Consider the following 26727-nt stretch of genomic DNA (forward strand, 5'->3'; position numbering starts at 1 on the left):
CTGCCTATAGAATAGCAACACTACTTAAATTAATAACATAACTATTATAACTCAATCAAGGCCTCGATTGACAATACTCTAAAAATGAAAAAGAGACAAGTCAAATACAACATAACAACATAACTATTGAACCCACTAAAAAGAACAAACATGTTTGTACTGCAACCTAAGTTTCTGCAACCTAAAAATAAATCCGTGAGGGTCCCATTGTGCTAATCTGTAACTGATCAGGAAAAGTCTTCAATTTTCATATACTCTAATATATTGATTTTAATGACCACTAAAATTTGTGCAATAAATGCTTTTAGGATGCTCATAACCATGCTCTACCAACTGAGTTATCCGGGCTAATAATTGATTAATGATCGCACAATTTAATGGAATAGCATGTCAAATAGAACCAATTTTAGAGGACAAATGTACTAGAGTATCACTAGGGGCATTAATACTTATTGACCCTTGAGAAACAGCAAGCCATGTTGGTGGTGGATGTGACAGGTAGTGCCAGCAGGGCGTCCCCTGCTTCAAGGTGCACATTTCCTCTCTCACCCATCACAGATTCTCTCCTGCATTCAGGGTCTGAAGGATTTCTTCCAGTTGTACACCATATCCGCATGGCCAGTGCGTGATATAGAGCCCAAGTGGAACACCTGCTTGGAAAACAGAATAAACTATCAAATTTAGTTCTATTAGCGTGCACTTTTGTCTAAAATGATGCATGGTTATATTTTCAGATCCCAATTAATTGGATGTAAAAGAGGTATCCGTTCTATGATACAGGGTCATCTCTTTGACTGGGATTCCTTTCCAGGTTTTGTCTTTGCAAATTAAGAAAAGCTAATTAGTAGGCTAATAACATCATAACCAAACAGTACTAAAACATTAAAAGAACTATTCCTGTAGATTCTAGCATTGATTAGATCAAATCCTGTTTAATACACATCTGATCTATTACTAAAATAGAAGAAGCACACAACATCCTAGCTAATGCTTTAAACTCTAAATCTTGAGACTGCATTGGTAAAACAGAAAATCACAGAATCACAGAATTATCAAGGTTGGAAAAGACCTAGAAGATCATCTAGTCCAACCATCAGCAATACTTCCTGGCTAAATCATATTCCTCAGTGCCACATCCAAGCGTTTCTTGAACGCTCCCATGGTCGGTGACTCCACCACCTCCCTGGGCAGTGCATTCCAATGCTTGACTACTCTTACCGAAAAGTAATACTTCCTAATGTCCAGCCTGAATCTCCCCTGATGCAGCTTAAAACCATTCCCTCTAGTTCCATCACTATCACACACTATGTCAGACTATTACTAATATTATCTATAACACAGCAGGTTACAAAGCAATGCCACTAAGTAAGAAACACACAATTACAATTACTATAAAGGCTGGATGTTATTTTCTGCCTTCAGATGAGACCGAAGATATCATGCTGGAACCCACATAGGGCCAGTCCCTGTGGAAATACGAGCATATTCACGACCCCAAGTTGTCAGTGGTAGGGAACAGTCCCAAAGTCCTGTGGTCATATTCCAAACATTAACCATAGGCTGTTCCTTTTGCACTGGGGAAGCCTCAAAATGATGATCCACATAAGCTGTATCTGTATGAACACGATTCAAAAACTTCAGCACAAGCAAAACAAGCAAAACCTTACATAATATTTTCAAAAAATTCAGCACAAGCAAAACAAGCAAAACCTTGCATAATATTTCTTGTAGTGTGTCTCCCATATTCCCCCTTTTTTGTTTAATAATAAGAATGGATTTCAGTGTTTGATAAATGTGATCAGTGATAGCTTGTTCAGTGGGAGAATGAGAAATGGCTGTAGTATGTTTAACACACCCTTCTTGGAGGAAAGTTTGAGTGGCCTTAGAGGTATATGCAGGCCCATTATCTGTTTTTGTAGTATGTGGGATTCCCATAGCAGCATAAGCAGATAACCAGTGTTTACGGGTGTCATGACTGTGTTCACCTGTATGTGCTGTGGCAAATACATAAGAAGAATGAGTATCTATTGTTATATGTGCATATTTTAGACAGCCAAATTCAGGAATGTGAGTGACATCTGTCTGACACAGTTGAAGAGGTGCTGTGCCACATGGATTTGTCCGAGTCTGAGGCAAAGAGCTATCAGTCAAATTATGTAGCCGGTATTCAATCATAAACACAGCGTATTGCATAGCAGAGAGGATCATTCTTAACACAGTTTTCCAATCGTGAGGGGTCATAGCGTAACTGTCACTGTTTGTAACCAAAAGATTGTATGTAAAGGCTGACTGAACTCTGTATGTTCTCACTGACTCCCTTAGCTCCTTCACTGCCTCACAAGGCAGGGATTCCAAATGGGGGACCTGATTAGGAAAGGTTTGCAACGTGTCAGCATCACCTCTTAATATTGTTTCTTTTCTGCCTTGTTCTAAGACATCACAGTACGCTGTAGGGAAATTTGTCATTCCTGCTCCAAACAAAGTATCAAGAGAAAATGCGTCCGATTCGCTTTCTGGATCTACAGGACCTGGGTCACAACGATCCTCTGGTTTCGGTCCATCCGCGTCTTTAACCACGTTATACACGGGCTGCACAGACGCAGCCGCGCACGACGAGGGGGGGGCGGCACGGCGAGGCACAGAGAACGACGTGGGCGAAGCAGAGGGCGGGGGGGCCGTAGAGACCGACAACGCGGCGAGAGACGTGTGCGGGGGGGCAGGCGGCCGCTGGCTGGGAACGGCAGCTTGTATCGGAGCGCGGCCGCTGTTCTTTCTTGCGCTGGGCTGGAGGTTTCTTGACCGGCGACGGCAGGTGACGGTGTTGTGGTTGTCCGAGCGGCAGTTCTGGCACCACACACCGACAGCTTGGCAATTCCGTCGCAAATGTCCTTTAACGCCGCACCGGAAACATTTAAAAGAGGTGCTTGGGCCTGCACTGGTTACCGCAGACGCTTGTAAGGGTGCAAGAGCTGCTAACACTTGATTCTGGGAAGCCTCAGCCTGTGCCTTTAATCCTGCCCCTAGCTCTTTAATAGCCTCAACTATGAAAGCCTGAGCCCCCGTGGGCACACTCGATAATCTGTCTAACGCCTCCTCTATTGTCCAGTTACTCCTCAAAGTACTTAGAATGCCACGAGCTGTAGCATTACAATTCTGAAGTGCACAATGTTTTAGCATTATTTCCCTCATGTACTCTGGTACTCCAGCCTTCTCTATGGCTCCGGCTACCTTATCTAGAAACGCTCCAAAATCCTCATTTCTTCCCTGCTGGATTCCCATGTAAGACGGCAGCCCACCTGGTGCCTTGATCTTATCCATAGCCTGCCTGGCCAGATACATTGACTCCCTACATTTAGCTGGTCCTAATAAAGCCTGGGCCTCCGTCCGGATGAAAGGACCCACCCCTAAAAGTTCTTCAACGGTGACATTATACAAGGGATCTCCGGGCTGCCTAACTATCACAACGCTCTGTTGGCACATCTCTTCCCAATAAGCATTAAATAGCAATTGTTCGTGCTGCGAAAAAATCAACCTAGCTATAGCCCGACAATCAGATGGCAACAAAACCTGAGTACTCCAGATATAATCCAGTATCTGTCTCGCTGGCTCACTTTTTACTCCAAACTGACTGACCTTAGACCGCAATTGTAACAACAACTTCCAATCTAAAGCACTGATAGCAGCCTGTGTCCCACCTGCAGCATTAGGCGAATGCCCCCCCGGCAGCACCATCTGTCGCACCGCTTCCAACCCCTCACCGTCTCCCGTCTCTAAACAGGCCCGCGCCAGCGCAGCCCAAGCCCCCCCCCGCTCCTGCGCGACGGCCTCCGCCAGGTCACTCTGTGCCCCAGGGAGCGGCTCATTGCAAAGGGGGGTTGAGGGGGCCGGCTGTAGCGCCATGGTCGATGCAGGCGGCTCGTCTGATAGAGACGTACCGGGAGACGGGGCACTCGGCTCCGCAGCCACCGGCAATGCAGGCTCGGAGGCCGGCGGCAACTTTACGGTGGACAAAGCAGGGGGCACCGGGCAATCTGACCATTCATTATAATTCTTATTCCTCCCCTGCACAGCACTAGCTTGTTCTGCCGCTTCCTTTTCTGCCTGATGTAGCAACAAATCATTATAAACCACACGCCACCACTTCCCGCATTTTTTAGCTGTTTTCTCCCCATCTAATATTCCCTGAAAAATTGCATCTCCAAATTTACGCCACTCAGCAAGATCATGCACTAAATGCGGATTCTGAAATAACCCTTTAGCATACCCATACGCTAATAACTCAGGGAGTTCCTTTTGCAAGTCTGTCCCCTTAACCTGACACTTTCTTTTCAAAAAGCAAGAAAATACCTGACACCTTTTCTTAAAAAAGCAAGAAAATAATTCATAAACCGCTTGCCTTCCCATACCTATTTGTCAGCACGCTGTTGCAGCCTTAAAGGACGTCGTCGGCCCGTATCGGCTAGGCCCTTCTGTAAGGTCACGTAGAGCACCTGCACCTTCTTTTCCTGGCGCATGCTATCCCCGCTGCTTAAGGATCCGAACACCTTCGCCGCTGCGATCCTTCCTGGTAGGCCATGTCGGGGTCACCAATTGTTGCAGAACGGCGGGAGAAAAGCAGACGACCACACCTGTCATTGACATATGATCAGCTATTCTCGTTTATTCCTTGGCTGCGTGTACCTTTATAATACGGATAATTAGCTCATACATATTGCAAAAGTGGAGCTCATCATTGGTTCCCAATTACATACCATCCCCGAGTATCTTTGCAGCTTGTTGTTATCATCCTGAAAGTTACTCCCTTGCCGAGTTCACAAAACCATGGTTAGTTTCTCACCATCCCAGGGCATCCTGTTGATCTCACTGTCCTTGCAGGTGGCATGGCTGCTTGATTAACTGCACCGTGTTTACGACCCTTCTCAGCTAGCTGTAAAAAACACTCTCTACAATGACCTAAGCATCTTTACTCATCCTTTTGCAGTATTTATAGTTGGGAGCCCTTTCTACCATTGATGTTAGAACAGAAGTAGTAGAGTAACTTTGTAAACTTCCGGCACAAATCATTATCTAGTTCAGAGGATCCCAAATGTGGTTTTCTTGGATATGATGACAGCAGTAACCAGCTATGTCCTGTTCCTGCACGTGTACTAGAGGAAGTGTCTCTGTTGCCTCTGTTCTTCCATTGCACACTGTTGTAAGGTCCAAAGCTGGACTGCCAGATTCAGGCTTCCACACTTCTGCCTTACATTCCAGGAGGCCTTTGTTGTCTTCTAAAGTGTCTGCCTTCTCACCTCCTAGCTGGCTGCCAATAGCTGCCTGTGTCCTGACAATTAATCACAGGTTATTACTCATCCTGTAAGCCACAGGAGAAACACCTCCTTAATTGTGGCTGTCAGCTGCTGCCTTTTAATGCAATGCAGTTATTAAAATCAAACTATAGAAGACAGAACATTGTGATCTGCCAGGTCTATACAGATTATGAATCATGAACTTCAATTTAAATCTTATTTGTCTGAAAAGAAATCAATGCAGGCTGATCTGAGAAGGCAGTTTGAGACACTAATTGGTTCAGTTACTCATTTTAAATTTCCTTTTTTTTCTTTTTTTTTTAAGATTGGTTTTAGTTGATTGTAAGCTGCCAAGTGTCTAATTACGACTACAGGATTTGTATAATTGGCTTGGACAACATACTGTGATGTAAAGAACTTTGAAAGACTTAAGGTTTTATCATTACTTTTTGTCAATGATTTTATGACATTTTTCCTCCTGCAGGGTCTTTGTCTGATCCGCCCAACATTGCTGGACTTAGTCATTTTTGTGAGCATATGCTGTTTCTGGGAACCAAGAAATACCCAAAAGAGAATGAATATAGTCAGTTTCTCAGCGAGCATGCAGGGAGCTCCAATGCTTTCACCAGTGGAGAGCATACAAACTATTACTTTGATGTGTCACATGAACATCTAGAAGGTGCACTGGACAGGTAAACACACTTAAATTGTTGTTGCTATTTGAAGCGGCTTAGGAGTTCTTCCTTATGGTTTTACCACTATGTTATTAAAGAAAGGGTTGAGAGTGTTATCTTTCGTTAAAACTGATACTAGATGACTTCAATTTAAACGATGTTCCTCGGATTCTTTTTCTCACCTAGCAGACTTCTTCACTGAGAGAGAATTATTGAAGTCCAAGGGTTGTATTTATACTGAATATTTTCAAAAACGTGGGGCACAGAATGTGATTGTGAACTTATGCATTATACACATACTTTGACTGTATCATCAAGTCCAATGCATGCCACATAAACCTTACTTCTTTGACATCGTAAGGATAAAGTCTAGAAATAAAATCAGATGCTTTTAGTAAAGGGAAATTACCAAAACTTCTGCCTTTTTTGGGAGAGAACAGAAATTTAAGGACATGTGGTCAGTGAGATAGAGAGTGGATTTTCCCCTTCGTAAGAAGTGTTGTTCTAGGAAACATTTTTTTAATCCCTTGCTTATGCCACAGAATTTCTGCATTGGGATCAAGTTGTTCATACTGATCATAAAGATGGTACTCTTTGCTCTCAAGGTTTGTTTCTTGTATCTGACGGAATTGATTTGACTCACAAGATTAAAAACCTCTTGCAGCTAAATTTTACAGTAGAAGTTTTCTATGTATGATTTGTGATACAAGGTTGTTTCTTGCACTAGTTTATGTAGTGAGTACGTTATAGTCTACACTTATAGGTAAGGAAATGGAGAACTAATGAATCAGTGTCAAAACTGTTGTGGAATTTGTGAATTCTGCACTAGAAAGTAATCAGTTATTTTCACAAGGGATACTTCATACTGTACATGTAACGGAAAGTTGATATGAAAATTCTCTGTTTAGATTTGCCCAGTTTTTCCTGTGCCCTTTGTTTGATGAAAGCTGCAAAGATAGGGAAGTGAATGCTGTTGATTCTGAGCATGAAAAGAATCTGATGAATGATGCCTGGAGGTTGTTTCAATTGGAGAAGGCTACTGGAAACCCCAATCATCCCTTCAGTAAATTTGGAACAGGTTTGTCAGAAGATTACTATTGACCCATTGGAGTTCTGTGTAGTGTATGCCGTGTTATTGTTTATATGAAGCTGATCGAGACCAGAGGGAAACAATTCTGCTTTTTTTTTTTTTTCCTGCTACATACGTGTTTATTGTAGTGGTTTATTACATTTTCCACGTGGTAGACCAAACCAAGCTAGACAAGATGTGCAAAACTGTGATGCAAGACTTGCATGATAGTGATGAGGCATTCTTTATGATTTTGATAATTACTGCAATGGATGCTGTTTTCCAGTGATTCGGTTTGTCAGTTTGGTACTGTACATCTTTGTGCCTGGCAATGTGAATGGAATATGCTCTAATTGTTGTTAGTCACATTCTTTTTGCTAAGTAGTATTCTGTTAAGACTGGGTGACAGGGACTATGTCAAGTCAGAAAGATTAGCAGATTAACCTCATAATTACTGAATAAGAACATGAAAAGAAAATATGAAGCAAAAAATGCAGCAGCAGATGTCTAGGTAAATTATCTCTGGACAAATCCCAAACCTATGGTCGATGGTGTTTTTCAGGCTTTATAAATTACAGAAAGCTCACTAATGAAAACTCAGAAGCTTCAATTTAAAAAGCATTAAAGTAACAGATCATGGTTCCGTTTAAAACCTGGGCTGTTATACGCTTTGGCAGAAGTTTAATTGGAGTTTTTGCTGAAGTTATTTTATATACGAGTTGCAAGTTTATTTTGAAGCTGTCAAAGTAGTCGTGCCACTAATTTGGGCACTGCACTATTTAACCCTTAACCATGACAGTTTTTTTGTGGCTTGGTCTGTTTGCTGAATGAATAGTTGATGAAATATTGTGTACAGTGGGAGGTTAGAGAGCACGTAATGAACTGTAAGGATTGGTTTCTTCCTTTGTCTCAAGAAAGAGGAAAATATTTTTGCACTTGATGAAGAAGGATGTAGTTGAAGGGCTGGTAGCCAGCTGCTACAGGAGTGTATCGTGTTCTGTTTTCCAATGAGGAGAGGCTGTTTTAAACAGAATGAGTTCAAACTGTGTTTCAAATAAATTTGAAAGGAAGTCTTGGAAATTGCAGGCGAGTATCCAAAGTATATTCTGTAATCTCAGAGGGTTTTGGCCTGCCTGAATCAGCAAATAAAACTTTTGCTTTTACTGAAGAGATTACTATTTTTCATTTCCATGCATTCATTTCTCAGAAAATATTAGTGGACATTGCAGAAATATTTTTCTACAGTTTAAAATATTTATTTTTTTTTTTAGCTGAAAATTGAAATGTTTGCAAAGGGGGAGGATATTTGAGGTTTTCACAAACTCAGCAGAACGTAGCCTTCCTGTAAATCTGACTCAGCAGAACAAGTGCCAGACTTTGTTTTTTATTTGCTCAGAGTTGCCAGCTGTGATACAGTTTTCATGACAACAGTGGCTGACATCCTTATTGTTTCCTGTTGGCTGGCTGAGCTGTTAGCCAGTCTAGCAGAATACAGGAATGACCCCGTATGATGCTTTGGATCACAGCTAATTAATGCAGACCCTGTTTTGACAGTGAACTTTATATTACTCTGTATAGTCAAGTTTATTTGATCCTTTGTCCACATATAGTCTTTTTCTATATCTGAGTAACTGCCTGTGACAGTAATTCCTCAGCAGTGCCCTGTTCTTCCTGGGCGCTTTTGTGTTGTCCATTTTCCTGCCTCTACAAGCTGTCAGTGGCTCAGTGTCCTGATGGAGGTCAGTGATGAGTGGTGTCTAGTGTATGTACTGGCACTGATGCTCTTAGGTATCTTCATCAATGACATAAACGTTCAGATTGAATGTGCACCATCAACAAGTCTGTAGATTACACCAAGCAACAGCTCAGCACAATGTGACATGCAGTTACAATTTACAAACCCATGTTATGAAATTAGTAATTTTTTTTAAAATTAAAATATTAGGCTATGATTTTTGTCACGCTGTTATAAGTAATTTCACATAGCGATTCCTTTGAAAGGTGTGTGTATGCAGGAGTAAAACTTGCTCTAGTTGTGAAAAAGAAGAGCCTTTCCTTCTGAAATAAAGCCTGTGTTTACATGCATTGCTTTGAAGTAGCTTCAAATTAAAATATTAATTTGGAAGTCTGAAACATTCTTAGATTCTTGAGGAAGATGCACTTAGAGAATGGAAATATTTACAATAATGATTTCTAGAATTGTGTTTTTACATTATAGAGTCAATTTACTTTGTTATGTGCAGTATTTATTTTTTAAATTGACTGTCAATCCAGACAAAAACAGATTCATTCATTTATATTTTTCTGTTTTGTAAATTCATAAAGCACAAGTTTACCTGTGATCAACAAGTTGCATTGCTAAATTTTGTTTTATGTTACAGGGAACAAACTCACTCTGGAAACTAGACCTACCAAAGAAGGAATAGATGTAAGACAAGAGTTACTGAAGTTTCATTCTACTTATTATTCATCAAATTTAATGGCTATTTGTGTCTTAGGAAGAGGTGAGAGCTCAAAAGTGTTTTTCATTTTAGTTGTTGTTTGTTGAATAAGACTTCAAATGCGTGTATGTTCATTTTGTTTTATTTTCTTCTTTTGAGGTCCTATTGAATCAAAACTGAAAATGGATAGGTTCCAGGTTCTTGTTTTAATTTTTTTCAATTATGGGGAGCTCCACACATAAAAATGAAGCTGCAGAAAACAAATGTTGTTAACACAATTCCATAAATTCTTTGCTACAACACCTTGCTGTCAGTGTAGCAGAATTTCTAATTGATACATAAATAAATTGTTGGAAATGCTCTAACATAAAAAAAAAGTTGCTCACTGCAGTTCCTCTGCCATCTTCCTGTTGTTCATTCTGAAGTAGATGGATTTGTAAAGCTCTGTGCAGCCTAATAATTCTCTGATTTTTCCCTCTTTTTTTGTATTTACAAGATTCCTCAGTGAAAAGTGATGAGAGAATATCTGTGGTAAATATTCTAAACAAAACTTTGCTGTAATTTAAATAAGGAAATGCAGTTCAAAAATAGCTGAGATTGTTTTAAAATTCATCCAGAAAAAATAAAATCTAATCAAAAGCAAAATTTACTGAATGTTCATGGAACAACTTCAGTAGAGCAGTTCCCATTCTTAAATTCTTACCTTTTCAGTAAGAATCACCCTACCAACTTTAGTCTGTCCTAAAGAAAGCCATGTCTGTAGCTGTGAAGCTTAAATGATTGTGTCCTTTTCTGTCTGTACTGGGGTGGCATTTCTGTTTATTGTTAAGCATTATGTAAACTTGAGTAGGAAAACTTGAATTCAGACTTCTTATATCTGATGTAGCTGAATTGTGTACTTATTAATAGCTAAGGAAGCTAATCCATTAACTAGAAATGTTATTGTGAAGTTCTTTGTTGGCTGAGGTGGAAGAAGCTGACCTCACAATGTAATTTTGATATAAATTTCCCATTAAGAATCAAGTGCAGTAGTGTATTTCTCACCCCCCCCCCACTCCCCCCATGGTATTCTGCCACACTCCTTTGCTTGCAGGAGCAAGTTTGTGTTGGGCAGAAAGATTCCACTTTCTAAATTTACCCACTTTCTGAGATCATCTAATGATTGAAGTTGAAGAATGAGTGATCTTATTCTTACTTTGAGAAATGCTTCAAAATGGATTGGTTTTAAGTAGACATTTTGAGGGCAGTGTTTAATCTGTGTCTGTATAGATGTATTTAGGTGAATTCATGTATAGTATGTTCTTTCTAAGAATGGTCGTTCTACCATTTTTGGAGAGTGGTACGGTCACAGTCAGCAACTAGGATGGATGTAAAAGTGGAAATGTTTAAACACGTCACAGGTTTGCATAAGAGGTTACGGGGCACTGAGCACACATGACCCTGGCTCAGTGTATGTGAAGCACTGGAGGTAAGCTGAGGATGAAGAACCAAATTTTGACAAATCTGCTGAAACATGCACAGAAATTAGCAACTGTAATTCCATGTTCATTAGGCTTTTTGTGGGATGTTTATTTTGTAATGCTTAACATCTGATTTACCACTTCTTCTGTTCCACCTTAGATTTAGATTCAGCAGTTCATTTTAAAAATGTTTTTTCCTTCTAACAGCATTTATTTGAATCAAGCCTTTAATAAGCACAGTACTTATAGCGTATTATATTTCAAAACTGAAGTGTTACATATTTCCTTTCTCAATTGAATAATCACCATTTCATTAAAACTGGTTTTCTGCGAGATCCATATCTTCCCTAGAGAATACTGAAAATGTAAATTAGATAGAAACTTCAGATAATGATGATGTGTTTTTCTAATGTTTCTTTATTATAGAGTCCTTGGATGAGCTGACTTCTCTAGTGGTGAAGTTATTTTCAGAAGTGGAGAATAAAAATGTCCCTATACCAGAATTTCCTGAACATCCTTTCCAGGAAGAACATCTCAGGGTCAGTACAGGGATGCATCTTTTGGTGGGCTTGTGTACATGAAGTGATACTTCTCATGTTACAATAGAACATTGTATACTTCACTACTTTTGTATCAATGTCTCTGTTTCTTTCCTCATATTTTCACCTGCCTGTCCACGAATGTATTTTATATAGTTTGTAGTAAAGATTGTGTTTGGTTTCAGAGGCTGGGATAGTTAATTCTGTGTGTTTGCATCATGGATGGCTAAAGTGTTGCCATGGTTCTTATATACGTTTACTTTCAACCCAGTGTTGTACATGAGGGAATATGATATTTACTACTGAAATGAATAAATGAGATTGGGTGAATGTCTATTTATGGATCTCCTTTTTAATTTTCATCTTCAGCAACTTTACAAAGTGGTACCTATTAAGGACATCAGAAATCTTTATGTCACATTTCCTATACCAGACCTTCAGAAATACTATAAATCAAATCCTGGCCATTACCTCGGTCATCTGATTGGGCATGAAGGCCCAGGGAGTCTTCTGTCAGAGCTTAAAGCCAAAGGTAAGTCCTTTGGAATGTAAAGAATTAAAAATTAGTTGATGGTACATTTTTTTTGAAGACCTAATGTAAATGGGTCAATTTTATTTCATTATTGTTTCTTTGGTGGGTAAAAATGAATAGTTAGCAAATGCCCTGACTATGGAAGCTGCTATTTCTTGTGCTCTGCTTCATCCAGCCCTTCTTAGAGATGTATGAACTTTGAAATACTGTTTTGTCTCTGTTCTGTCACTGACTCAGAGGATACTGTCAGCTCTCTTAATGTCTGGAAGTGTAGAAGAGTATACCTTAATGCTGTTCATTATATTACTGTGCTCCAAACATGATGTCAGGTGCTTAACTTAATCTTGCTGTAGGTGTTAAGATAGACAAGGGGAACATGCAAAGTAGTCAAGGTTTTCCAGAAAAGGAGGGAGGGGAAAAAAAAAAAAGTATTGTTGCCAAAGCATACAAAGAAAGTGATGTATTGCATAAGCCAGCCTGTAAACATTTATACATATTCTCTTTGATTTTATAGGATGGGTGTATACTCTTGTTGGAGGGCAGAAGGAAGGTGCTAGAGGTTTCATGTTTTTCATTATTAATGTGGACTTGACGGAAGAAGGACTTTGTAAGTGAAGCCACTGTGTCTGCGTTGCATGTTAGTCCTGATCTGATGGGCTTGTTCTTGTCTCCAGAGAGCATAATTATATTTGTAGCTTGAAAGATAAACCCCGAATAACTGGTTACTTTAACATATTAAATCCTGTCGCTGTGTTAACACTCTTCATCTAACATAAGAAGTGATCTTATTTGAGGATATGGTTGTAATATTTCATTAAGTATTTTAAAGTAAACTACTTTAAAAGACAAGTCATTAATACTTTTGTGTGCTACTTATTCATAGTATGTGAAATTAAATTATATTATAGTAATTTTATTAAACAGCATGTTCAAAGCAGTTCTCAGAATTAGCTTGGGAGCTAAACAGTTCATGTCTGTGACTTTTTCAGGGGGATTGTTCATGTACTCAAATATCTTGATGTATTTGATGTAATTTAAAATATAAACTTTCCTATTTCTTTTCATAATAATAATTATTTTTGCATGTGTAGATTGAGCCAATTAAACAGGCTTTTTTCTTTCCAGTGCATGTTGAAGATATTATTTTGCACATGTTTCAATATATTCAAAAACTGCGTACAGAAGGACCTCAAGAATGGGTTTTCCAAGAGTGCAAGGTACAATGATTGGTGCTTGAAATAAGCAGTGGCAGTGTTTTTACAATTTATTGGAAGTTAAATCGAATCAAAACCCTTGGCATGGAAATAGTCTTATCAACTGCATGATGAATAAGTTTTATAATTTTAAAGACATGTTTTCTGTGACATGACACAAAATACACGTTCATTGAGAATACATCTTTAATATAAATGTGAGATGCACTTACAGAGCTGAGTTAACATTGCATTATGACATAATGGAATTTGAGGAAGAAAGTAGCCTACGCTGTCTACGTATTTTGCACTGGAACAAGATTGGTTGTATCAAATTTGGGGTATTTTCACATTATCAAGAGATCTAAGTATGTGGGCTGTGGGACAGATCTTTTGCTATGAACATGACTTAAAAGCTACTCATTATATTTTTCAGCACAGAGCTGCTTGGAAATAAGGTTCTATAATGCTTTATGTTGTGAGACTGTGAAATTGCTCGTGAGTTTTGTGCAAATCTTGTTTTATGTGCCTGTCTCAGTCTGAATAATACTATAAAATTAATTTTAAAAAATAGTCAGTAATTATTCTTAAAATACATTTCAGTATACATATTTCAATCCTTTTTACATTGTTTCCTAGGATCTAAATGCTGTGGCTTTCAGATTTAAAGATAAAGAACGTCCACGAGGTTATACATCAAAGCTTGGAGGAATGCTGCATGTAAGTGATATTTTTGCTGTGTTTTTTTTTAAATATGGTATTTTGGATAATATATTATGTAGCAGTATGTTTAACTGTACTCCAAATCAATACAGGCATTTGCAAAGTCCTTTGTATTTGAGTTTACAAAGTTAATGTGCTATGTAGCTCTTCCCATTGATACTCAGTGAGTCACATTTCTTTGGTGCTCTACCATTTTATACTTTTGTATTTGGTAGAAGTAATATTACAACTGGAGTTGCTATTTGATTTGCTTCAGTGTTTCTTAACACACAGCTACTTTGTCATTCTCTGCCTACCTGACAGCTAAATGTTCTCTAGAGAAATGAAATTTTATTGTAAACCCATGTACTGTACTAAAAGCTTCTATACCTAATAATGTTGAAATACTGCGGTAAGCAGGAGTGTTAAGATTGCAAATTAAAAATGTTTGTCTCTTTTACCATGATTACGTACTGGTACTGAAAGGATCTTAGAAAATTCACTTATCTCTTTTTGTGCTGAAGGAAGTCTGTTTTCTATTCAGCAAAACTCATTGTACAACTTCTATAGATTGCAGCCATTCTCCATTGCACATCAAATATCTACATGTACTGAGAGGCATTTTTTGTTTGTTTGTGGGAATTCCTGTATGTGTTCCTGTAGCTTTCATTTGTAACATCAAAAATATTAGTCTTTTATTTTAGAGTTGTCTTTCTGTTTACTAAAAGCATTAAACAGCTGTTAATATTTAGATGGGTATTTAAAGAAGCTCTTTCTTGGGATTCCATTTCTTGATTTTGCTCTGTTAAATGCATAAAATCTCCTTAAGAAGAGAACTTTTTCTGTCTCTAGAACAGTCTTTCAGTCGTTTGTATATGTTGGATAATTCCAACATAATTCCAGTTACTGGCTTGAAAAATTAGGTCAGGAAGCTGTCAGCAGTATTCCAAAGATCAGAGTATCGAATCAGGACAGTGGTTTGTTTTTTTTTTTTGCAGTGCTTTGCAGTACAAATGGTAATTTTAATGCTAGTATTAGTTGCTTAAACACAAATAGAAAAATAACTGTTCTAATGATCTCTGCTTTCTTCTGAGTTCTAATAAATTTATGTTATGAAGTAACCAAGCTAGGACTATTGCTTATAAATATGGAGTGCTTTTCATAGCATGGAGAACCTATGTAAGTTAGCCTAAGGAAATGCAATGTCATAAGTTGTTATGTTTGTCAAAAGAAGAAAAAGAAAAAAGAAAGAAAAGAAGCTCTAACTGCATCATTTTTAAGCTTTCATCTTAATTTCAGTGGTGCATGTAGATCAATTTAGGTCAGAACATAATGTTCCAAAAAAAAAAAAATAGACTTTCTGCAAAGTGATCACGCAATGGTTCAGGTTAGAAGGGGTGTTTGGGTATAATGTTGTCATTTAATTCTAATGCTACAATTAAAATTGAGTAAATGTGTATTGAAATTTTAGCTATTTGAAAGATACTCTTCTTAAATTATAAAGATTTGAATTCTTAGGGAATTTTAAGATAGAAATCCTTTTCTTGTTTGCTTGCTTTGTTATGTTTTGCTTTCTCAAACTCTGATTACTTGGTGCTCTTCGATCTTTTAAAAAATATCCTCCAGGGGTCAGCATTTACCACGTTATTTTTACTTTAGTTCAATACAGTATTTAAAGATAGGTGACTTTGAGAGAAATCTAGTAATAGCAGTATGTAAAATTAACCTAGTATAGAAAAAATATGATGTGCATAATCAGAGTAGTACTACTTAGTTTTAAGAGAGTGATTTAAAGAGGTTTGTAATCTCCTATTCTGAAAGTTTGAAGTTGATACAGGTTGAATCTACATTTTTAATGTCCTTTACAAAAATATTCTTTTTTTCATGCTTAGTTTTTATTCATCTATATGTTTATTCTTTGTTTTTTAGTATTATCCTATAGAAGAAGTATTAGCTGCTGAATATTTGCTTGAAGAATTCAGGCCTGATTTAATAGAGATGGTACTGGATAAACTGAGACCAGAAAACATTCGGTAAGTTAAATTGAAGTAACTTGTATTTTAAACTAAGTATTACAAAAAAGGCAAAGAACTAATGGAAATAGAAATTCTTAGGTGTCTCTCATTGCTCCAGAGTAAATGTCACTGTAAAAGAGACATCTGTTCTGTGTGTTAATGAACCTTCTTTCTGCTCCCTATGGGAAATAACTAAGTGTCCTGTTCCGACAAAACCATGCTTTTGGTCGTTTCTATGCAGGATGTCTTCCCCATACTGTAATCGTTTTTAGCAAGATAATTACTCAAAATAGCTCAACTGTTACTGAGGAAAAAGGTTAGTAAAAGTCAACCTGCATTGCTTAAATTCTAGGGCATTTTTTAATATAATGCTGTTACGTTTCTAATTTGGACCTATTTCTGGAAATCTGTTTAGAGGATGGCTTTTATCTACTGTGCGTGTGTTCCAAAACTTTGTGCAGACTAATAGAGCCTCTTCAAGAAAATCAGTTTATGTGGGTAGAAATAGCTGCATCTTTAGCTGCTAAAATCTCCCAGGCTTCCAGAACATCCCTCTGATGCAAGTGACCATGCTGTACGTGTGCTTTCTTTGTAGCCTAAATGTGTTGCAGTACAGATTCCAGGGCTCAGTAGATGGTCAGACCAGGTGTTGAAAGGAAAAGAGGAAGCTTCTCTCTTCTGTGCTTTGGAGGACTGTCCTCTGTGCTTTGGAGGACCTTCTGTAATCACCCAAGCAGAGTAAAAAAGGGAGGCTTGATAATGAACAGATATATCTAGTGTCACATATGATAGTCTTGTGTATTCATTTAGTTCATGCTGTAAATTAGTTTATTTTTAAAAAAAATAATATGTTTGAAATCATTGGATGAACTAGAATAGAATTGAATCATCATCTGTTTTTGCAGATGCGATGGTGTTCTGCTGTTTCTAGGAGTATACCAGAAATAATAAAATAAATGGAGCTGCCTGTGTTGGTGACAGTAGTTGCCATAGTAATTAATGTCCTTCAAAGAAGTGCCTGTATCTTTGTGTGTGGGTGTACATCTATGTGTAATGTGTGTGGGATACTACAACTGCAACTTTAATATTAGGAGAGAGTGCATTTTGAACAAGTGAAACTTGAAAGAAAATATCCAGGTTTCCTTTTCTGTTGTATTAATTACTACTATTTTGAATGTATTTTCGTGTTCATCCAAATTCCGGAAAATTAGATACCAAGGCCTACTGTAATGTGAAGACCGCTTTAACTAAGTAATGTGGAATACGTAACACATCTACTCTTAAAGCTTAACCAGAATTTCCATGCAAATTTGAATTCTAGTTCTTATTAGAATTTTTTCTTCGTATAAATTGTCTTGCAGCGGTGAAGTTTTCCTTGGTTTGACACACTGCTTCGTGTAATGGATTTATCATTTGCTTTTCATAATATTTTTGGAATTTACCTACATTAAGGACTTTTCTTGGCATATCTAAATGGTGGTAACGATGTTCACAGTTCAATTGACAACTGTTTAATCACTTTGAAAAAAATAAAGTTTAGATTTTTGACCATGTTATTTTCTTAACAAGTTGAGTTTTTAAAAAGTGTGGAAAGATAACCATACTCACAGATGGTAGCAAGTATCCATATGCTCTTCTGTTTGATTGAGCCATAACAGGAAATTTTTATATTCTCCCTCTGCCCCCACACACTACTTGATGCATTTAGTAGCTTAATTTCCCCAAGAGAGAAACCTTTTTAAGAACCAAGTATAATTTTTACTTGTTCAAACTCTGTTGGGTTTTGCCAGCCATCTGTGAAGATAAGGCATGTGTCACAATCTTAGCTGAAAAAGATAATTTTCTTGTTGTTTCCAATACGTTTTTTTCCTCATCATCTGCAGTATAAATGCTCTTATTAAAAGTTAAGAAGTTACTGACTCATCAGGTTAAGCAACTAAAGAACTTTTCCTCTGGATCATATATGGTCCCTTTTTCTTTCTTGTTATCTGAAGAGCAGCACTAGCAGAATGCTAGAGCGAAGAAAAATAAAGTGAATACCAAAAATGTTGATAGAGAAATTTCTAGATGCCTGAATTTTACAGTGAACAAGCAGTTGTTTCAGCATAGTTTCTCATATTCACCCCTGCTGATAAACAAGTTAAAAATACTGTATATATGTCAGGGTTTTTTGTTTTCTGGCTTGCATTGTATTTGATGAAATGTTCTGAAAATCATATGTTCACTTATTTTCCATCATGAACTATTGTGGTTGTAGAGACACTGCATGTGGCTGAGTAACTATGAACTACAATTGATCGCATGTTCAAGGAAGTACACAGAAAAGGAAATTGCGTTGTATATTCAACTGCCTTCCTTTTTCATGAGTGGCTCAGAATTCTGATTGAACTTGTTTATTATGAGCTGATGATAATATACTTAATCTAAAGGTTGCCTATCTTACATTTCTGGTGAACTTCAGCACTGTCTTAAGCCATGTGATGTTCATTGTTCAACACCTTTGCCACATCACAGGAATGAAAAGGAGTGATTGGGAACTTCAAAGATGCATCGTGATACATTTAAGTAACTGCACAGCATTGTATTTCTACCTGTGGTGGTGCTTTCTCCCTTTTTCCTGTCCTGATCTTTTAGCTTTGTTTGCATTTTAGGGTGGGAGAAAAGGCCTGGTAGGTAGCTCTGAAATTTTAATGGATGTTTTGTTTTTTACAGTCTCTTAGCAACTTCATCTGTAGGGGCTACAGCTTTTGCTCACCAGCTGTCCAAGTTAAAATGCAAAACCTAGGATATTCCTATAGCTCATTTTTATGTAAACACCTATCTCTGTAATGGATTTCACCTTGTTCACTGAGATGGTGTCTGCTATTCTGCAGGAGTAAATATTCTCTGGAACTGAAGGACTTAGCTCTTTGCTGAGTGTTTATAAAAAAGAAACAATGCCAACTAAAAGGAAAGATAGAACATGCAAATGCTTAAGAAACTGTCATAATATGAAGTTGCAATAAAAATGGTAACCAATTCTATTGCTATTTACAATGAGAGATTAAATACATCCTGTTAAGATGAATGTTCAGGTTTGGACATCTCAGGAGTGTTGAAGAAAAGCAGGGAATGTTCTGTATTTGTGTCTGTTCACATACTCATGCTAATCATGTGGCTGCCCTCAGGTAATTATCTGTATCACTGAAACATGAGATTTGATTACTGCTGTTTAGTGTGTCTGCTTCTAAATAAGCAGCACAAGTCCTGCTTCCGTTCTTGGATCTATTGCTAGAGAATGTCTTTGAATTCTTTAAATCCCATGTCATTATGAGATGCATTTCTCATTTAAGTGTATCTAATGTTAGCTATTGTCTAGTGACTTTTTACCCGCTGTCATCATCTACATATATGCATTAGACGATTAAGAAGGGATAAGGAGATAAACATTTACAGTATTAATATTCCACGTATTTAAACTTTTTAGTGTATTGCAAAATTTATCCCAGAGCTGTTCTCCAGTAGAAAATTTATAAAGTACTGTAGCTTGAGATATGTCCATATGCCTGTTTGATTTCTGCCCTTCTTTGCCATACTCGTTAAAAATATGCAACAGAATGTTCCTAGCCTGAGGATATTGTGCTATTAAAGAACACTTGTATTGTGTATGTTTTGATGCTTTAACATGTGTTTTAGCCATCTGCACAACATTTGACAAAGTTTGTTACTGTACAATCCAGCATCTAGTGATCACTAAATGTATGAGGAGCTAATTGTGCTACCTCTTTCTGGCCATCTCAGAATTCTACGTATTTCTGTTAAGTGTTCTTTCATGTTGTTGTAGGCTGACTAAAAGAATTCAAGGATTGTATCATTGGTACCTATTTTGAAGACTATAGGAAAAAATACCTTACAGTTTTCTTTATTCTGGACTTTAATTCTCTGGGTTTCTAACAGTGTAATCCTGTAGTACTGATTGTAGAATATGTTGACTTGATCTTCATAAACAAACAAAACAGGTGTCAATTTAAAATGAGGATGATACAAAATGATGGGAAGTAACAACTTAATCAGAATATGAGTGGGAACTACAATAATGTAATCTAAAATCCTGGGTCTGGAATAAAATTTCTGTAGTCAAGTGTTTCCACTTACCTGAGTTTTGATGAAGGTGGTATGAAAAACACTATTAGTCACTTGATTCCTTCTGTAGAAGATCTCAAGGACCGATTTTCTTGTTTTCTGGGGCAAGGACAGAGCATAAGAAACAGAAATGGATTGCAGCAGTCGTGTATAACTCTAGGTTGTAACACTTGAAGAAAAAATGGTAAAACTAAGTGTTGCTGATAGCTATAGTGTGTAGTTCAGTGTATTTATCATTGCTATCTAAATGTGTCCTGTAATTGTCCAGGGGCCATTTCCGTGAATAAATACATTCTATTCATGGAACAGAAATAGTGTTCTGAATAATTTCTCAGTTTTTACCAGACACATTCATGAAAATTTGCTTTGTCTTTTTGTTGTTAGAGTTGCAGTAGTGTCCAAGTCTTTTGAAGGAAAAACTGATCGGACGGAAGACTGGTATGGAACACAATACAAGCAAGAAGCAATTTCTGATGAAGTTATCAAGGCATGTTAAAACATTTAATGTATTCCACTATCTCCAAGTGAAAGACAGTGGTAAATCTTAGTTTTCCCTTAATTTTCCCCTTGGGGAAGTTAAAAAACAAACAAACAAACCTGAAATCCACTCTGTGTATAGTACCAAAAAAAATGCAATGAGTCTGTTTAACATTATGAGAACTAAGAATCTTATGTTGCTATTTACATTTAAATTCCTGCTTGGGAACATGTCACTTCATTTAGCTTGACCATACCTATGTTCTTGATTTACAGTTTTTTTGCTTAAGCATTTAGTGTGGTACTTTCACTTAAAGTTTGTAGTAGCAGAAAAGTATGTTTGTTTTTTTTCTTTCTTCTGTCATCCCTCTGAACACTTCATCCTACTGATAGCCTACCTTGTTCCCTGGATTTTTCTGTTTTTTTCCTGTTACCTTGCTAGTATTTACATACAAGCTAACGAAATGTATTCCTCAGTCTTCTGTTACAGCAGAAAAAGCAATAAGTGCATGTAATACATGTATACATACATACAGTATATATGTATGTTATATATATTCTTTAAGCGGAAATTCTTCTTAGCCTCATCATTCTTCCTATTTGTCTAGAAATGGCAAAATGCTGACCTGAATGGGAAATTCAAGCTCCCAATGAAGAATGAGTTCATTCCTACTAACTTTGAGATTTTGCCATTGGAAAAAGATGCAACACAGTACCCTGCCCTTGTCAAGGTAAGGTTATTAGTATCTGTTATGTCTGTTTGCTAACCTACAGCAAAGTTAGCAGTTAGGTTTGCAGTGTGTGTTTAAAATAGAAGACATATCATATTCCTGAGCATAATTAAAATAATAGATGTCTTCTAGGTACTGCTAGACAGAAAGTCCTTTCGTACTAAACTTTGGATTGTGGCTACTTGGGTTCCTATGAAAAAGAATCTTCAAACAACTTGAACTCTATTGTCTTTTTGAAAGTGTGTTAAAATTTAATAGAAATAGTATTAAAACTGTTTATCCAGCAGAAGGTTGACTGCCCATCTTGTATTTTTTGAGCAGTGTTTAGTAAATTGAGGGTGCAGACAAGGCTTTCAGTTTGTAATTGTGCATGAGGGAAGCTTGCAATTGCATGGAGAGAGACAGAAAGATGTAAGCATAAATAAATATAACTCCTCATTCTCCTGGAAGCATCATTTAATAATCTTGATTTGTTCAGCAAATCTCAGTATTTGAAAAATAAAGAACTACTTCATGCTACTGGCATTTGCTTGTCTTTGCTAATAATGCTCATCTCTGCTCTGGGCTTAGTTGGAGGATAAATAGGAAAAGCCTCGTCAGTCATGTGTTGTGCTTCAGTTTGAATACTAAATTAATTCAGAAACACTTTTTGCACATTGGATTAATATAAGTCTACTTTAGTGCAAAGACATCCTTCAGGAAAACGTATTTGTTCTGCACAGGGCACTTTAGGCATAAACTTGAAGCACTATTATTAACAGAGGAGGACTTTGAGCTTATGTTAATATTCTTCCTGAACTGAAACCCTAAACCACAGCAGGGACAAATACTCCAGCTCTAGTAAGTAGCACTAATTGGTTTGCTACAGAACTTGATGGTCCTTCAGTGTCTCTGTGGCAACTAGGCAATTGATTTGCACAAAAGCTTTGCTTTCATTACTTTAGAAATGTATTTGCTGTTGTTTTTTCCTTTGCCTTTAGAATACTTTCTGAGGAGGAGTGTTTTTAATCTTCTGTAACCGATAAAATAGCTATGTCATATATTTTGCCTACATCTCTTTTATTTTGTCACCAGCTGTTTGTCTGTGCTGTTTTCCTTCTCTGGTCGTTGGCATTTGTCTGACCCCATAGCAAATCATTACAAGAACTGAATCAGTAGAGATATGCTATTGCATCAAGTCTCCAGTACTGTAGTCAGTTTATGTAATATGTGTTCTAAATTGAGTAATAGTCATTTAATAGAAAAAATATTTGTCAGAGAGGTAAGCTGTAATGTGGCTGCTTAGTATGAGTAGAATGTTCTGTGCTGTGCTGTAAGGTACGGGACTTAGTTCTTTGAAGTAGAAAGGAGAAGGAAAATACCATGGCCGATCTCTGACAAGCAAAGAACATCTGCTCAAAAATATGACAAAGAAATATTTTTATACTTAAAAAACAAAAACAAGCAAAAGAAACCCACAAAACCAAAAACCAAACAAAAAATCTTCTAATGAATGTGGCAGTTATAGAAAAGATGTTGGGGAGACAAAGCTAGAACAATGTATTTCATAATGTTTGTGGGAGAAAAAAGGAATAGGGGAGGTTCTGATTCTTTTTTTCTGCTGTGAGATTAGTTTAAATGTTTTTGGTGATCTTCTAATTTCTGTCTAGTTTAACTACTCTCTATAAAAAGTTTCTTTTCTTTTTTTTTTTTTTTAAATTACCGTTGCTACTTTAAAGCAATGTGCTGTAAGTTAATCATTTTTACCAGGAGCATTAAATATACAATTATACCCCTTGTATAAAACATGCATCAGTGTGCTGCTGTAATCTCCTTGGTGCTGTCCCCATGATGGCACATCTTAATGTCTGCAGCAGCAGTTTTCTTTGAGTGTTTGTGCTCTGGAGCTGTTGTTCCCAGGATGACCATAAGCTCGTTCACAGCGCTGTGGCTGTGTTACTGCATGTGGAGGTGCTTCATGGTTAAGAGATTCTCTATAAGGAGTGATGGATGTATATGCCACCTGACATAGAAAAGGTGTGAATTTAAGGAGACAACAGTAACTTATGAGGTAATTGACTTAAAAAAAAAAATTGTTAAATGTATTACAGTTAGAAGTTAGGTGACTTAACCTCTTTTCTTGACACAGGACACTGCTATGAGCAAACTGTGGTTCAAGCAAGATGACAAATTTTTTTTGCCAAAGGCCTGTCTCAACTTTGAATTTTTCAGGTATGCAATGTTAAATAATTAACAAAAAATTATCTCGGAAAATGTCTTGCTTGTTGTGAATCTGCATTGTGGTGATAAAAACTCTTCCATGTACTGTAACTTTAAAGTGGTTGTCCTGACTTGGTGTACTGTGCAGTGAGAGTGAGACAGCAGGAAGGCTCGTGTGAGTTATGCAGCAGCTGTGTAGCAAGCAGTTGGAGGCACTCCATCTGTATTAAAAGGAAAGATTTATCTAACAATGCTTTAGAAGAAATTTTGTTTGCTATACCTAAAATATGTCTGTAGTAACACCTGCATGGAGTTTTGCAGTACAACTTTCAAAGAACAGTCACGGTTATTTTTTTGCACTGATGACTAAATTAGAAATGTTCAAAGATAATTTTCTGTCTAAAATTCTATTCTGATATTTTTTATAATATTTGAATTCTGTTTTCACTTGCATAATGCTGTCCAGGATGAAATTCGAAGTGTTCATTTGTAGGTTTTTGTTTAATTTGCACCAATAACCATTTGTTTGGGTGAACACCTCTGCATTATCAGTGAGTGCATGATTCTTGCTTCAATATGCATGGTCAAGTGCTTTAATGTTAAGTCTGATCTTGCATTACCCTTCTTTTTAATTAACATGAAAACAACAGAGCTTCCCGGTGCTCTGGATGGTTTGGAGTAATAATTTCTAACTTTTGAATTTAATGTACAACTTTACTGCTGTCCTCAGAGTGTTGCAATTTCTGTGCTGGATTTTAGAAGGTGAAAATTATTTCAGAATCTCTCGTCCTGTGGCCTGATATTGCTGAAGCTGCTATTGTATGGGCTCTGATAGATTCTCATAGATGAGCTGCTGAATCCTTGTTCTGAGTAATGCTAATTTTTTTTTTTTTTCTACATCACATTGACAGAATTTTATACTGAGGGTTTTTTTCGGAGTGTTAGAACTAGTGCTAGGAGCACTGGGGTGTGTAGGCATTTCCTCTTTCATTTTACTTTTCAAACTACAGCACAGACATTTTGGTTGTTTTGACCTTGATGTGTCAGGACACGGAAGATCAAGATTGTGTCTGCTTCTGTTTTATCCAGGAAACAAGAAATGCAATATTTTGCCACTTCTGTTCACACCTGGTGGATTTCCACTGGACTATGTGTGGCCAAAATCCTAAATAGAAATAGGATTTTATAGATGGAGGCTGAGTTTGTATGTATTTTAAAAAATTTCAAATGAGCTGTGAAGGATTCAATTTCTAAAGCAGTTTTTGACAGATTAAAAGATAGTAGCAAATTTTATGGAGAGCACGCAAGGGTGTAAGTATGTGCACATATGCAGAGTATGATGACAGCTTTTCCCAGATAGACTTGTACTTTTGTCTCGCACCACAGACGGCATCAGTAGGGTAGGAAAAACAAGGGAGATTTCTACTGCCTATCAGCCCTGATCGTCTGAGATCACTGGAAGAATTCCTGACTCAGACGTTCCAGCCATGACTGCTGTGTGGATTTTTGTTGTTGTTGTTAAGATAAAGTTGATGAGGGTGACTTCTCCCTCAGATGTATAAGTCCATCAGGGACTGTCTGAATATATGAATCTCTTGAAGCTGCCATGTTTGAAAACTGAAAATCCTAAGGTAGGGGCACTGTGCAAGGCTTGTATTAAAGAAACAAAATAGTGAAATCCTTCAATGTGGGATTAAGGAGGATAAAAAGCTTTTGCTTTCATGTGAATTATGAGTTGAGAACTCAATGAGTACCCCTTTTTACAAAGATGCAAAGCAATGTTATGTGCTTTGAAAACCTTCTAAAGGTTGCACATCCATCTCTCTGAAACATGAGAAATGATGTTAAAATACAACGCTAATTATATTTGACCTACTTAAGCATATGTACTACCTTCTAGTTTAAGAAATATTTTAAGTAATTTGAATGCCTTTGATTAAAACCTGTAGTTCATAAGATGGTCAACACTTCACTCTTGATACTGGTTATGTCACGTGCAGCTTGTTGAAACAGGAAAAAGACTGAAGATTTTTTTCAATCAATCTCTGATTGTGGGTTTTTCTTCCTGGAGTCCAGTAAAAAAAGAAGTCGGTAGACTAAGAATAAGCATTTATTTACGAAGTTATCAGTAATAGAAAACAACTACTATAATTGTTATAATTGTTTTCTGTTATTTTTCTCTGAACAACTAACTATTTAGTAGTCCTCATTGATTTTTAATTTCCCTGTTGGCCGTAGCCAACTAATAGAAAAGATTATAATGAGTTTGTAGGGGGATATAACATAGGATTATCCTATGTCTTGCTTTGAATTCAGTCTTAATTAAAACAAACGAACAAACAAAAAACTAAAAAAAAAATAAATAAAATAGCCCCTGTATTAATTGGATTGGCATCATTGGGCACAGAAAAATTGCTCAGTTTGAAAAACTTATTTTAGGGAGAAAGCAAATAAAAGAGTCCTGTTTTTCTACTGACATTTACTTCAGTTATTGAAACCCAAACCCCGAATAATTAAAACAGTATTAGTAAAACAGTGTAGCCTGCATCTTAAAGTTATCAGCAGGTACAGTGCTGGTGATGTAATTTGTCTTTGCTTTATTTTGGTCATACTGGTGTATTACAAACACCCAGTCCTGACAGCAATTGGGTTTTGATACTGCAGGTTATTTTTGGTAACTTGGTAATGAATTTACATGTACTTAAGAAGCTTAAGAAAAAAACACCCAACTAATAAGTTGTATTGACTTTGCAAATCTTTAGACACCTCGGGTATTTAACAAGCATCAGTACCGTTTAAATATGATTTGAGTCTTTGAGTTGCATTTCTTTTTGAGAAATGTGTAACAGTAGTGTATATGTGATCAGATTCAAATCAAAAGTAGATTTGTATGGCTGTTGATATTAATAAAATGTCACAAAGAATTACAGTGATGTAAAAGTGGGTATGCAAAACTTCTTTCTTGAGTACTGCAAATTGCTAATTTCTGTAATAACCGGTTTGTTTTCTGCTAAAAGTGTTAATATTAAAAGCATTAAACAAATTAATGTTCAGTATGTAGGTTTTCATTTTGATCTGTTAAATAATAACATTCATTCAGACAGTGTTTATTTTACTCGTGGTGAGTTCTGACGTGCAGCAAAATAAATATAACATATCTTGATTTATCAGCCCATGTAGAAGAATATTTCTGTAATCTTCAAGGTATTTAGCATCACTAAGTGAGCTAAGTAGTTATTTTCAGGCATATTGATATTTGGCTTCAAAATAGGAAACCTTCGTAAT

The 26727-nt window shown here is 36.9% G+C and overlaps 1 protein-coding gene across 10 annotated transcripts in view; it reads left to right on the plus strand.

Annotated features, from left to right (window-relative positions):
- The window catches only part of IDE (insulin degrading enzyme), a 55395-nt gene that overhangs the window by 10356 nt on the left and 18312 nt on the right, over positions 1-26727 (plus strand). For 9 of the 10 annotated variants that reach the window (XR_014948686.1, XR_014948685.1, XR_014948684.1 and 6 more), the window contains 12 exons: positions 5773-5980; positions 6871-7040; positions 9413-9535; positions 11359-11471; positions 11841-12003; positions 12518-12610; positions 13129-13220; positions 13836-13916; positions 15828-15931; positions 20420-20522; positions 21121-21243; positions 23372-23454. Coding sequence is in view for 7 of the 10 variants with exons in the window: in XM_032445423.2 (XP_032301314.1) it covers positions 5773-5980; positions 6871-7040; positions 9413-9535; positions 11359-11471; positions 11841-12003; positions 12518-12610; positions 13129-13220; positions 13836-13916; positions 15828-15931; positions 20420-20522; positions 21121-21243; positions 23372-23454 (1456 nt within the window). In the remaining 3 variants the exon portion in view is untranslated. Of the gene's footprint in view, positions 1-5772; positions 5981-6870; positions 7041-9412; positions 9536-11358; positions 11472-11840; positions 12004-12517; positions 12611-13128; positions 13221-13835; positions 13917-15827; positions 15932-20419; positions 20523-21120; positions 21244-21965; positions 22085-23371; positions 23455-26727 lie in introns of those variants that run through there. The other variant, XM_085554542.1, reaches the window with a different exon arrangement.

This window comes from Coturnix japonica, chromosome 8 (genome assembly GCF_054131305.1).
Source record: "Coturnix japonica strain WE chromosome 8, WE-NBRP24, whole genome shotgun sequence".
Classification (NCBI taxonomy): Eukaryota; Metazoa; Chordata; class Aves; order Galliformes; family Phasianidae; genus Coturnix; species Coturnix japonica.